This window comes from Cryptosporidium bovis (assembly GCF_009768925.1).
Source record: "Cryptosporidium bovis isolate 45015 chromosome Unknown contig_18, whole genome shotgun sequence".
Lineage (NCBI taxonomy): Eukaryota > Apicomplexa > Conoidasida > Eucoccidiorida > Cryptosporidiidae > Cryptosporidium > Cryptosporidium bovis.
In genome coordinates, this window is record NW_027125013.1 from 126,620 (window position 1) to 139,758 (window position 13,139).

The following is a 13,139-nucleotide window of genomic DNA, read 5'->3' on the forward strand; positions in this document are numbered from 1 at the left end:
TCCGGAGAAACCACCCCCTAAACGACTAAATAAATCTTCTAGACTCTTCGTTAAAGTCCGGCCATAAGAGCCTTTCTTTTTAGAGAAACAATGTTGGGGAGCGCAGGGACAATCCCGAACGTTGGAATCACGACTAGATCTACCTAAGCTACCTAATTCCGCACCTAGAACCTGACTATAGATAATTGTGTCTGGAACATTAGTAGTAGTAGTAGAGTCAACAGAAGGCAACTCTCACTAGGAAACTTTATACCAAATTGCTCACCACCATATTCAGAAACGGCTTTTGCAAGTTCTTTTGCAATCTCCTTTTGATTTTCAAGTAACTTCTTCATCGAGAAAGTCATTTTCAGCGGACAATATCAACCCAAGTGTAGACAAGACTACCAAAAGGAGTAACACAAAGTAAGACCTCATCCTAAATTAATAGCTACTAAAGAGACTAATAAGTAATATATACTCTTCAGAATAAAACCAACGAGATAGCTGGAATGGACGGGACGAATTTCTTATAAACATAAACCGAGTCTATTCTATGTCTGGTGTCTCATACAAAAGTTAACAAAAAAAAATTGAGACATACAAATAAGTATGCGGGTAACCATTCATTTGTTGAAGATACTAATATGGTAGGAAGGGGATTTCAGCAGGTAAAAGTAATATTATCATCCTAATTATCGTCGTTGTGTATTCAATTATTGTGGCAATCAACAACATCTTCTGGATCTAGCATCTCCCTCATCTTTATTAGCTGAAGAAGATAGCTGAGTTTTAGGAGCTTGGATCCCTGAAGACGTCATTGTGCTCGGATCTATAGTACCGTCTTCTATTTTACTTAATATTAATCTAGTTACCTTTACGAACACCTCTTCTACACCCTCTCCAGTTAATGCACTGGTTTCTAGGAATAATATGTCATTCTCCTGAGCGCATCTACTAGCTTCTAAGAAAGTAACTTGCCTTTTATCCTTTAAATCCAACTTGTTACCAACTCCAATTATAGATATGTCTACTCTAGCTAGTGTTCTTGCATCTGCCAGCCAGTTTACCAGATGATTATATGATTCTCTGTTGGTAATGTCATACACTATCAGTGCACCTGCCGCTCCCCTGTAGTAGGAGCGTGTAACTGATCTGTATCTTTCCTGTCCTGCTGTATCCCATATCTGCAATTTTATCTTCTTTCCTCCAGTTGTTATTATTTTTGAACCAAACTCTACACCTATTGTATGTGATGACCCTTTTTTAACTATTTAAAAAAAATTATTAATTGGTTAATTAACTAATGTTAAATGAAACAAACTTACATTTGTTCTCTATAAATTGATGAAGTAAACATGACTTTCCCGATCCTGCATCACCTATTACTATAAATTTAAATAAATAGTCATATTGTTCCTTCTCTTGTCTTGACATTTCTTTATCTAATTGTAATTTATTTAAGATATGAATATATGATATGTATGTTTATGCATATATATCATATAGTATTTGTTATGACCTCTAAAGTATACTTCATATAATTAAAGTCAGAAATTTATGCACAGGGACAAATAAATATTTATTATACCTATATCCCCTATTTTTTCACGAGTTATTTACAAATGATTATTATTGTTGTATTTAATTAAAAACTCACTTTCGTATAAAAGAAATGCGAAAATATCCTGGTCTCGTTTTAGAAAAAAAGTAAAAATGTGTTTTATGTTCTGTTTACTCCTTTCTTATTTACACCCTAGTATTATCTCCCACTATATATTAATCTATATATCTATATTTTTTCCACCACCGATATTTAATTATTAAAATTTAAATATTCCAACTTTTATTTGATAATTATATTTATATTTAATTATAGTTTGCTTCTTGTCATTAAATATCTATTATTATTATTTTTTACTAATTCATTATTCTTCAAATATGACTCACAATTATACTACTGGCGCGCCTTGGCGGCAAAAGATCGTAGAAATGATTTTGTAAAAGCACCATCTGAGGTTTATGAATTCAATAAAGGGTTTCTAAATATAAATATTAATAGTTTAGAGGGTGTAAACTTCATATCGGCAGTGGGACCTAACGATTTATTATGGTTCATCACCGACCATATGCGCTATCTCAAACAAAATACCTTTTTTTCTAAATCATCAACTATAAATTAGTGTAAATACTCATTAATTTGCAGTGGCATAACGTAAATACATGACTATCAAAACACAATCTCTAAATCTTGCTCATGATATATTAATCAAGATCGTTAAACAAGCTTCATTATTTTCATTGGAATTATTCTAGTATCTGCTACTGGTTTAAAAGTACATGTGGATGCATGCATACACGCACACTCAGTACAAAAATTGTTATAAATAGTATTATAGTCAGTTACAAAACTTTCTCTCAATATTTAGAGTTGTAATTGAAATTGTGAAGCAATTGTGAACAAATAAATCGTGAAAAAAGTGTCTAAAATAATGTAAAAAATAGGTTGGTATCTCAAACGGATTAAATAACACTCTCCCACAATAGATACTTTAATCTTTTTTTGAAAATAAAGTATAACAAAATATTTTGTCGAAGAAACTGCAGTAATAAGTACATACAGATTAACAGTTGATATTAAGTTCAGGGGGGAAATGATTAGGATATTGAGGGTAAAAAAACATGTAAATATCTTGTTTTTAATCCAGATCCAACATGGAATAGCAATTAATAGAAAGCGCTATTTAATTATGTAAATTATAATTATATTTAAAGTGACATAGATATGATACCAATTAAATAGCGGTAAATAAAAGTATCATGCAAAAAAACTTTAGTGTTGAAGGGAAAAAAGTGGATGTGGAAGGATATTTATTAGATTTAATGTTACTTTTTCTCTTCTATTATAATTATTATTTAACCACTGTATACTGTCCTTTTTTATCTTACATTAATATTTAAAAGTTTAAAATAGATCCAAAGTATTTAATATAACATTACAGCTATATATGAGAGTGTAGTTGCATGTAAACGGGGTTGAATAATAAAAACAAGACAAAATAAGGCTATTTAATGATGTGAAATAACACCTTAAGCGTGTTTTGAATACTAAAGGTATAAGAGTCAATGTCTCTAGTTATTTCGCGAATGGACATTATATAGGATAGAATATCACTTTATTAGTATACAAAACAGGTAAATACAGGTAAATCGAAGTATAAAGAATATAACATTATAAAAACATGAAGTTTCAAATGAATAACTGTGAAAATATAATGAATAATCAGGTCGATAAAAAGGTAAAGATAGTTAAACATTCTAGTAACTTAAAAGGGGTACTTCCAACATTAGAAACGGCAGATTCGCTGGATAGAACTGTTAATATACCATACTTGCCTCAACAAGAACAGGGTGCCAGTGGTAATATCACACCTAAAAGATCACTAAAAAATAATGACATATCAAATTGCTGTGAAGCACATCCTTCAGTAATAAATAGTATAGATAGAACCACTGCGCCATCATCTGAATTGAATAGTCATTTCAGATACGACATATCAACTTCAGTTTCTAACCTAAGCCCAAACACAAATGGTTACCAAACTCCTTCGAACAGACTGAATAAAAGAAGAAATACATCATGCATTTATAATGAAACTCAAATTAATAAATTTGAGAGTAATAATTTGGGTCAAGTAAAGAATTACTATCTTAGCAACAATAATTTTAATTCTATTACTGGGGTTGGCTTTAGAAACGGTAATAGTAATGTTGGAAACATTAATACGAGTCATATTGCAAATTCTGATTTAAGTGCAAACCCTAATTTGAATTTCAATGTCAATTCCAATACAAACAACCCACAAATAAATGCTCCAATATTATTGTCCGCAGTCTTGCAGGTTATCGCATCGTTACAAAGATTGAAAAATAATGCTTCACAAAACAATGGCAATTCTAATGCAAGAATTGATCATCCAGGTTATAATGATATATCATCAGTAAATAATACAACAAATGTCAGCACTACTTCCCAAATACTAGGGACAAAGCTACCAGGTGTACATCCAACGATAGCAGCATTAGCTCTTGCTTATTCGCTATATGTAGCTGCTTCAAATCCGGTTCAAAGCAAGGATGCAAATAACGGTTCTATTATTAACAACTTAAATATAAATTCTGAGGAATTACTTCAAAATTTGAATCAATTAATATATGAGCGTATTCATACTTTAAATTTAAATGCTAAATTGAATAACAGTTCAGGTAAAAGTAATGATACTAGAGGTAAATCTAAACCAAATGAGGCAAACAATAACCAGTTATATCATAACAATTATAATGTGAAAAATGAGATTAATAACAACAACGCATATAATTTAAATCTCCCACCAATGGATTTTATATTAACTGAAAAAACAACTGAAACGAGGACAGAAAACGATGCTGGTTTGGACAATGAAGTTCGTATTAATAATTACACTGGAGTTGATTTATTTGAATATTCAAGTTATAGTGAAGATGATTGCGAGAACTCTATCAAAGGCTACTTTGATAATCTACATAGTCATAAAATGGAGTCAGATCCAATAAAGTTAGAGACTAGTAATAATTGCATTTGGAATGACTTGTCATATAATTCTTTTCTAGAATCAGTTGATTTTGACACGGCTTATTCCAGAAAACACGCATTTATAAGAAACGAACTTTTGTTTAAACACAAACCAATTATCGAAATTGAGAGTGAAAATTGCTATTCTAGCAACAAAAGTACTTCAAACAACTTGAACAATATTGGTGATCAAACATTAAATAACAGGTTATACTCAATTTGTGACGATTTCTTGGTAAAAAATTCTGAAGAGAAAAACCCTATCAATTCTATTAACTCTCTATTACAAATAGTTAGTGGTTTCAATAATGCAAATAATAAAAATGGTAATACAAATAATAATTCATAAACATTTGTTGAAAATTGTACTTGCATTGCTGTAATTGTCTGTTTTATTTTCTATTTAATATCTATGAATACCATCTGAAGTGTTAATGTGGTGCATGTTGAAGTTCATAATTGAAGTATCATTGGAAGAACGGCTATCTTGGCCAGATTTTGAATATATTGGTTGCGTTGTACTATTACTATACACACCTTCAATATGATTTTGGAAGATACCACCATTTTGAGACGTTTGTTTAATTTGTCCATTATTGTAATACCGTCCCATTTGGTTTGTTTGATAAATAAACATGTTTGGATAAGTACCATTATTTTGACGATTAATATAATTATGGTTATTGTAATTATTAAGCTCATGATTGCTTTGATATCTGTTATATTTATGAATATTTAATGCATTATTTACATTGTTATGAAAAATCTTTCTGATATTTTTATCGTTTATTTCCTTTATTTTATTTACACCTTTTTGCTTCATGCACTTAATATTACCAGCATTTTTATGTTTAGTAGTTGTGTTATTTGTGTTTCTAATTCTATCTATTGTATCTTCAATGCATGATTCCTGTACTAAGCCTAGGTTGTCGTATCTTTCAGTGAACTTTTTGCCTGAAAGTTCGGTCTTTCCATATCCTATATCATCACCACTTTCGTCCTCGTGGCAATTGTCTTCCCCATCTTCCAACTCACTTCCAGAATTATTGTCGTTAGTGACTTTGCTCTTTTTACTTGTTTCATTCACAAATTCCTTGTTTAAAAATAAAGAATGAACGCTTTTTTTATTTAGAGGAATATTGATTCTGTTTTTAACGCTTGTTTCTGATAAACGACTTTGTTTAACTTTACCTCCCTTACCCAATATTGTTGAATGCTTACGATCACAATATATTTTTGTTCCAATATCAAGAATGCTTGCATCAATCTTATCTTGTTTATTTAACACATAAAACGGGCTGTTTATAGGCCCAAATGTATCTATTATTGTTCCTATAATCGTCTTATCTTCTAAACATAATACTGAACCTAAATCTAATATTATTCCAGATGGATCGCTTTTTATTATATATATATCATTCGTACCATTTACTTGCTTATCATTTATTCTTGAATATATGTCTCCTACATATTCACATGGCAAATAATGTTCCACTTTTTCTGGCATATCCACAACCTCTATATTAGGCAACCAACTTCGTATTCCATCAATATCCACCTTGTTCTTCTCATTTAACTTTTCTTTCACTTCTTTTCTCACTTTCATATTATCATCACTTAAATCATCAAAATCATCTATATCATCTAAATTCTCAAATTCCTCATTTTTAGATTTTTTACTACCATTGTCTTCTAACACGATGCCAAATTTACTCAAGTATTCATTTGATAACTTGCCACTTCCGTCTGTGCTCATGTCGTTGTTATCTTGATTAATATTGAATTCATTATGCTCAATACAACCAGATTCATTATTATTTAAAAAATCATTTGAGTACTTGCCTTTATATCTGTATCTCATTTCATTTTTAATTAGCTCTACTATATCATCATCAAATTCATTATTCTCAGAATCGGACGATGATTCGCTCAGTTCCTCTTCATTATCAGTTAATATATTAGAAAAACATTTTGTTTTATTATTGTTCTTTTGTGCCTCTGATAATATTGATTCATATTTAATATTCTCCAGCTCGGCAAATTTTGAGGCTAATAAAAGATCGTCCACTTCAGTCTCACCATCTATTACTATCTCATCGTCTTTTTCCATTTTTTGTTGGCTTATTAGCTATAGATAGTGCTTTACTCGAGTATAATTTTTAAATATGCTATGCTACACTTTTTTCTTCCTACCTATACTCACCTTTCTTATATACATCAACTAACAAATACAAACCTGAATGTCAAAATGACATGTTTTGGCGCCAAATATCTCGTACAGTTAATACCTTTGTTGCAGCTTAGGGTATATTTACAATTATGCATAATTAATCAATTTTGTGCACATTTATTCACTTGTTCACATATTTTCTGATTATATTCCGTTTGTTTTGTAAGCCACAGCTTTTTTAAGCACTTCAATATTGTTTTGCCATTTAAATACAATCTCACGGCAATATATGGTGTCTATCACAGCCTCTTTAGTTGAACACTAAGTTTTTGACAAATAAATATACACGAAAAAGGTATGTATTTCCACATAGAGTGATTAGTGCTATATTCTAACTATATTATCACAATTCTAGCTTGTTCCTAATTATGTCGGACGAACAAATATTTCGAGTAGAATCCCATATCGGCCTTTATGTTTTCTATAACAAACTAAATTAGCATCATTAAACTCCTACTGCCTAGGTTACGGCACTGCATCAGTGTCTAATCTAGTTGAGCATAATAGTTGGAATCCAAATGACTTTCTTGCAAACACTATATTTAAAACAACTCAAAAAAGTGGGACAGTAGGCTTTTCAATTTAAATTAATTAAAGCTAGTTCAAAATTTCGTATTCTGGGAATATAAAATTAAAGTAAATAACAATTTGAATCCCTAAACAATTTAAACAGAAACTTTGTTTCCAGTAACAGCAAGGAAGTCAGAGAATTGTTTGTATGGCGATGGAGTAAATGAGTATTCCTTCCATAAATCAGGTGTTAAGTAGGCATATGTACTTTTCAATGCAGCAAAGATCGCCAACATAAAGTTTCCTCTAGTTTTAGTGCAACCACATGATGATGTGAAACAATCCTTGACACCAGCAAATTGCAACATTTTCTTGGTAGTTGGAGCACCAACAATAGCTGTACCTCTAGGAGCAGGAACCAAACGAACAAGTACAGAACCGCATTTCCCACTAACCTTCATAGGTACTGTATGTGGTTCACCAATTTTGTTACCCCAGTAGCCTCTTCTAACTGGGATCAATGATAGTTTTGCTGCTATAATTGCACCTCTAATTGCCGTAGCTACTTCTTTAGCACATTTGACACCAAGACCAATGTGTCCGTTGAAGTCACCTACAGCCACAAATGCCTTGTAACGTGTTCTCTGACCTGCACGTGTCTGTTTTTGAACAGGCATGATCTTCATTACTTCTTCAGACAGTTGTGAATTGGATGAAAAAAAGTAGTCAACAACTTGGTGTTCTTTTATTGGTAATGAGTGAAGATATATTTCTTCAATTGAATTGATTTTACCATCGCGAACTAAACGACCTAATTTAGTTACTGGAACCCAACTTTTTAGTTCGTCCTCCACTGGAGACGCACGACTTCTTCCTCTTGGACCTTTTCCACGTGACCCTCTGTCACCTCCTCTCGAACCAAATCCTCTTCCGAAACCACCCCTTTCTGTAAATTTAAAAGTTAATATAATCAAGTGAATTCTATTAGTGCAAATTAAAAAACTTACCTGATGACATGTCTTCAAAGTTGGTATATACTTACTCCTTTCACAAACTCGAGTCAATCTGCTTCAAAGTAAGCGAATTATATTTCCTTACTTTAGTTTTTCTGAATATTCTCCCTAAAAGGTTCCTCTTGCAACTTTAACTAATAAACAAAATCACTATTTACCGCAAAATTTTGGTCTATATTAATTTATGTATACTATAGAACGAAAGTGATTACGGCTATATTAGTTTACGATAGTTTAAAAATAACTATAAATTATTTACTTCTCAAATATATATTATTACTAATGTCTCAATAACTTAGAATTTTCGTCTCATTTATTAATGTCTTTTTTAATTCAATCACAATAATTATTGGTATTTTGATACTTTCTTGCTTATTCATGACATATAATATTAATCAATAGTTTTGTTATCAAAATGTCTCGTCTCATTCGGGCGGCCCATGTTTCAAACTTGAAATGCAAGGTAAATGAATGTAAAAAAAATGCATGCAAAATATAATTAAAGAATATAAGTTAAAAATAAAACGAACTTATTTTCGTTTAAGCAAACTCTATTTGAATAAAACACTGATAGATTTTGATATATGATCGAATCCAGAGTTGTTATTTAGGTCCCCTTTTACAAATTTGAAGAATAATTCCTTATTTGTTTGTTGTATCTCTCTTTGTCTTAGAAATTTTATCTTATTTTGTCTTTCGTTTGAACATATAGGACACTGATTTTGAAGCGAGAGACAGTATTTATGGAACGAATGATCGCAAAGAAAATGTACTACTGGTAATTCAAGTGGAAGATGGCATTGATTGCACCTAGTTGATGAAAGTATTTTTGGTTTATTTTTTAGATTTTTGATTTCTTTTTTCATTTTTCTAATCTCGTAATTGTCATTTAAAATCGAATTTTTTTCATTATACGTGTTCTCACTAAAACCAACATCGCTTATTTCTTTTCCAGAAAGCAATAAGGGTTTAATAATGCCAACATTAAGTAACTCAAAATCAGATTCCTTGTTTGATAGGTACTTGGAAAATAGATCCAGTATTGTTAGTGGTGAAATAAGTTTAAGTGAGCCAATATTCTCAAGTATTATTTTAATATAATTAATTAATGAAAAATTGTCGCACTCACTGTTTAAAGATAATTTGTTTAAAATAAAACTAAGTGCTTCTTGCCATACAAACGGATGTTTATTGCCCGAATATTTGCAAAATTCAACAAGTCCTTGAATGTCACCTTTAAGTATATATTGAGATACAGCAAATTGATCTAAATCGCAATTTTGACAAATATAGTAAATGCCATAATTATACTTATAGTGTATGCAAATGCAAAGAATCGAATACCAGTTCTCTGAATTATCGACTCTAATGAGCCTCTCCAATATTATTTTCGGCCACATTTCTATTTGTGGTTCTTGTCTAAGCGATATTTGGAGTATATTAATACATAACTCAACAGACAGTTTTTCTATATCCTCTAACTTAACCTCCGATTTGTCACCATCACTTGTTAATATATCCCACGTTAAATCTAACAAAATTTTGTCTTGATCTATGAATATAGGAAGAAAAACATCTATTGGCATGTTATTATTTACAATTAATGATTTAATGAGTATTGTTGTTGATTTTTGTAAATTACTTATTAATGATGATCCGTACTTTAATATAAGAGATAGTTTCTGTGTTTCATCCAACTTAGTATCTTGAAGATAATTTAGTGCCTCATTATATGATCTTTTGTCCTCTATTTGTATTGACATATATTTTTCGTGATACTGAAATAACTTTGATATTTTACCTGCCATTTCGTATTTATTATAACTTCTGCAAATGTCAATTGCTATATCTGCCTCGTAATTGTCTATTTCTTGATTTGAATTTCTCAATTCAAGGAACTCATATATTTCATCAAATCTCTCTAACTGAGCAAGTAATCTGTACAGCAATTCAATATTCTCCTTTCCAATTGACAGTTTGTGTTCAATATTGTTCGAATTAAAACTATCTTTATAATTCTCCTTTCTCTTTGAATGCAATATATATTCTTTTAGGTATATAACAACTTCATCTATTTTATTTGCTTTTAACAAACTGTATACAACATGACTTGTATTGTCCATATTTGTGTCATCTAAACAGTTTAAATAACAATTTAACGCACTGATATAGTCCTTTTTAATGTTACAAAGCCAGTCGCCATATGATCTTCGAACCTGATTATATATTGTTTCATTTACATCCTCATTTTTGGCCAGTACTAATGCCCATTCATAAAGATTTTTATCAGTAAGCATTTGTAACCTTTCAAATATGTTTAATTCTTCTAAATGAAAAAGAATGTTTGGCAGGTTGCTTCCGTGGCTTACATTTGTCTTTCTCACTAAACCGTTTTCTATAAAATTTTCATCTAACAAACCAGTGATTCCTGAGCACATAATAAAAAGCATGTTCAAACCTTTAATAATGTGAGTGACATTATTGTATTCACCTGTATAGCAAATAAACCTTAGCTCCGGAAAGTAACTGCATATAGTTATGTCGCAAACGTTTGAATTGTTATTGCTTGAGTCAACGTCGTCTATTTTTCTTTTAATAATACTTTTTTGTTCACTCGAAACAATGTTTTTGCCCATGCTCCCACTTTTATCATTATTTAAATCATATCTTGTACTATTAGCATTTTCTCTAGATCCGTATACTCCACTAGTGTTTGCCATGTAAGACTGCGAACTTGCGAGAATTAAGTAGTTTTTAAATGTTGATAACATTATGGGATTGCCTGAATTTGTAGGTAATGCCGAACAGTTACCATTTAAGGGGTGATAGCAAAATAGTCCCTCCTCTCTAAATATTACAAGTATATCATTTACTCCAGAAGCATCGTCATCCCAGTTGTAAAGCACTGAACTGCAGTTTATGTTAGATCCCCCCATGTTGTCACAGTAAATCAATTTAGGATTTAATGAGTTAATAGTTAGTGAATAAGAATATACACATGTTTTTGTACATACCATCATGTAGTATTCATCCCCGTTTTTAGATGAAATAAAGTTTATTGATGTACATGGTTCGTCTAGTTGAATAAAATTACTTGAATAACTATTTGATCTAAAAAAATTACCATACAATAACATTATTCCGAACTCATCCACAGTTCCCAATGCCATAAACTGATTACATTCACAAACTTCAAATATATTAATATTTCTATCCTTTAGCTCATTGTATATGCATATCTCGTGATGGGTATCTAGTTTCGTACTCATTACATTACCCTCTAAACAAGCATACAACTTTATTTTCCATTTATTATCATCATCAATTCCTATCGTTATTAGCGTGTTGTGTGTGTATTTAATATCAAAAACAGTTGTATCATAAGCTTTCCAGTTTTCTAATACGCTTAATAAACCGTCTTTAAGCCCTAGTTCAAGTATTTTACCGTCGCTAGACCCAAACCAAATAGAATTCTCGCTTCCAGAGCACGATACAAAAGACCCTAACCCAAGATTTTCGTAATCTGTATTTAAGTTGAAAAAGTCGTCCCCTACTATTTTTCTTTCAAAAAAAGGAAAATATCTAAAACTCTCCATTATATACTTTGTTTTCAGCTTTACATTGATTCATCCGAGATCGTAATTGCTAACTAGAATCACCACTTCCACAGTTCCTTTACCTGTATAAAAATACTCAACCTATCTTTGCAAACTTGACTGTTGTTATATTATTTTTTCTATATTCTGTCCTTGCTTTCCATTCACTATTTCGGCTTATTTAAATCCCACAATGAAGTGCACCTACCGCCAAAATGCAGCCGCCTGCATGCCGATACCTATGACAATATATTGCTTATTTGCATTAAATATTTTAATTAACTACAAAGGTGGGAATATATATAACAAGACTATATTATTAAATATAAACATTAAAAGAAGCATGTAAGGCAATGACAAGCATACATACACACAAAAAAGACGATCGACAGTAAATTAAAAAATTGAAAAATTATTGTTCGTAAATGTTTTTCCCACGAAGCTTTGAGTAAAATATTTACTATATTAAAACAAAAATAAATGTTACCTTTTTAGAAACTATTTGTTTTTTCCCGATAAAAATGTAATATACTTATTTACAGCTTAAAAAATGTATAAATAAATGCTTTTCAAGACAAATACTTTCTCATAACATTGGTTTCGTGGTATTCAAATCCAAGACCCAAATATAACTTTTTTGCAATAGGTGATTCAACTGTAAGATCAATTCTGCCACAGTTAAACCTATTCTTGGCCTCCTCAATAATATAATTACAAAGTACCTTACCTAACCCTTTGTTTCTATACCCGGAAGATATAACTACATGTTCAATTCTGGAATCGTCTTTTCTACCTAAATGTGGTATTATATATAAACCAGCGTATCCAACAATTTTATTTGTATCGACATCTATCATACAATATGGAAAAAAAGTACTATGCTTCAATTTTTTTTCTATTGCCTCGTTACTTAACAAGGTATCGCACCTTGTGACATCCTTGATAAGCTCTATGAGCTCAGAGTAATCCTCTAGTGTTACTTTTCTTATCTCAATGGAAGTGGAATTTGATCTCGAATCCAAGTTTTTACCAAAACAGTCATTTATAGGGTTATTGTGACTTTCCATTATTTCAGTATTGCCTTCAACAATACTATGTAGCTTTTCAATTTCTACTTGAACACTTATTATCTGTAATTTGAAATAAAATCACCGTTGTTTTGGGTTTTCATGCCTGTTTTTATTTACTTTATGAATATT

The 13,139-nt window shown here is 30.8% G+C and overlaps 7 protein-coding genes across 7 annotated transcripts; 1 reads left to right on the forward strand and 6 right to left on the reverse strand.

Annotated features, from left to right (window-relative positions):
- Positions 1-164: 164 nt before the first annotated feature.
- On the reverse strand, positions 165-347 carry FG379_000915 (uncharacterized protein; the record flags this gene model as incomplete). The annotated part of the gene is made up of 1 exon (XM_067326325.1): positions 165-347. The coding sequence occupies one exon, from the start codon at positions 345-347 to the stop codon at positions 165-167; it is 183 nt and encodes a 60-aa protein (XP_067184533.1).
- A 360-nt stretch (positions 348-707) lies between these two features.
- On the reverse strand, positions 708-1,416 carry FG379_000916 (uncharacterized protein; the record flags this gene model as incomplete). The annotated part of the gene is made up of 2 exons (XM_067326326.1): positions 708-1,249; positions 1,308-1,416. 2 exons carry the CDS (start codon positions 1,414-1,416, stop codon positions 708-710), a joined length of 651 nt encoding a protein of 216 aa, XP_067184534.1.
- Positions 1,417-3,221: 1,805 nt separating this feature from the next.
- On the forward strand, positions 3,222-4,940 carry FG379_000918 (uncharacterized protein; the record flags this gene model as incomplete). Its single annotated transcript, XM_067326328.1, has 1 exon — positions 3,222-4,940. One exon carries the CDS (start codon positions 3,222-3,224, stop codon positions 4,938-4,940), a length of 1,719 nt encoding a protein of 572 aa, XP_067184536.1.
- Positions 4,941-4,994: 54 nt separating this feature from the next.
- On the reverse strand, positions 4,995-6,701 carry FG379_000919 (uncharacterized protein; the record flags this gene model as incomplete). The annotated part of the gene is made up of 1 exon (XM_067326329.1): positions 4,995-6,701. The coding sequence occupies one exon, from the start codon at positions 6,699-6,701 to the stop codon at positions 4,995-4,997; it is 1,707 nt and encodes a 568-aa protein (XP_067184537.1).
- A 785-nt stretch (positions 6,702-7,486) lies between these two features.
- FG379_000920 (40S ribosomal S2 DSRBD RNA binding domain) lies at positions 7,487-8,348 on the reverse strand (the record flags this gene model as incomplete). The annotated part of the gene is made up of 2 exons (XM_067326330.1): positions 7,487-8,277; positions 8,339-8,348. The coding sequence occupies 2 exons, from the start codon at positions 8,346-8,348 to the stop codon at positions 7,487-7,489; spliced, it is 801 nt and encodes a 266-aa protein (XP_067184538.1).
- Positions 8,349-8,895: 547 nt separating this feature from the next.
- On the reverse strand, positions 8,896-11,940 carry FG379_000921 (uncharacterized protein; the record flags this gene model as incomplete). Its single annotated transcript, XM_067326331.1, has 1 exon — positions 8,896-11,940. The coding sequence occupies one exon, from the start codon at positions 11,938-11,940 to the stop codon at positions 8,896-8,898; it is 3,045 nt and encodes a 1,014-aa protein (XP_067184539.1).
- Positions 11,941-12,509: 569 nt separating this feature from the next.
- On the reverse strand, positions 12,510-13,007 carry FG379_000922 (uncharacterized protein; the record flags this gene model as incomplete). The annotated part of the gene is made up of 1 exon (XM_067326332.1): positions 12,510-13,007. One exon carries the CDS (start codon positions 13,005-13,007, stop codon positions 12,510-12,512), a length of 498 nt encoding a protein of 165 aa, XP_067184540.1.
- Positions 13,008-13,139: the final 132 nt, after the last annotated feature.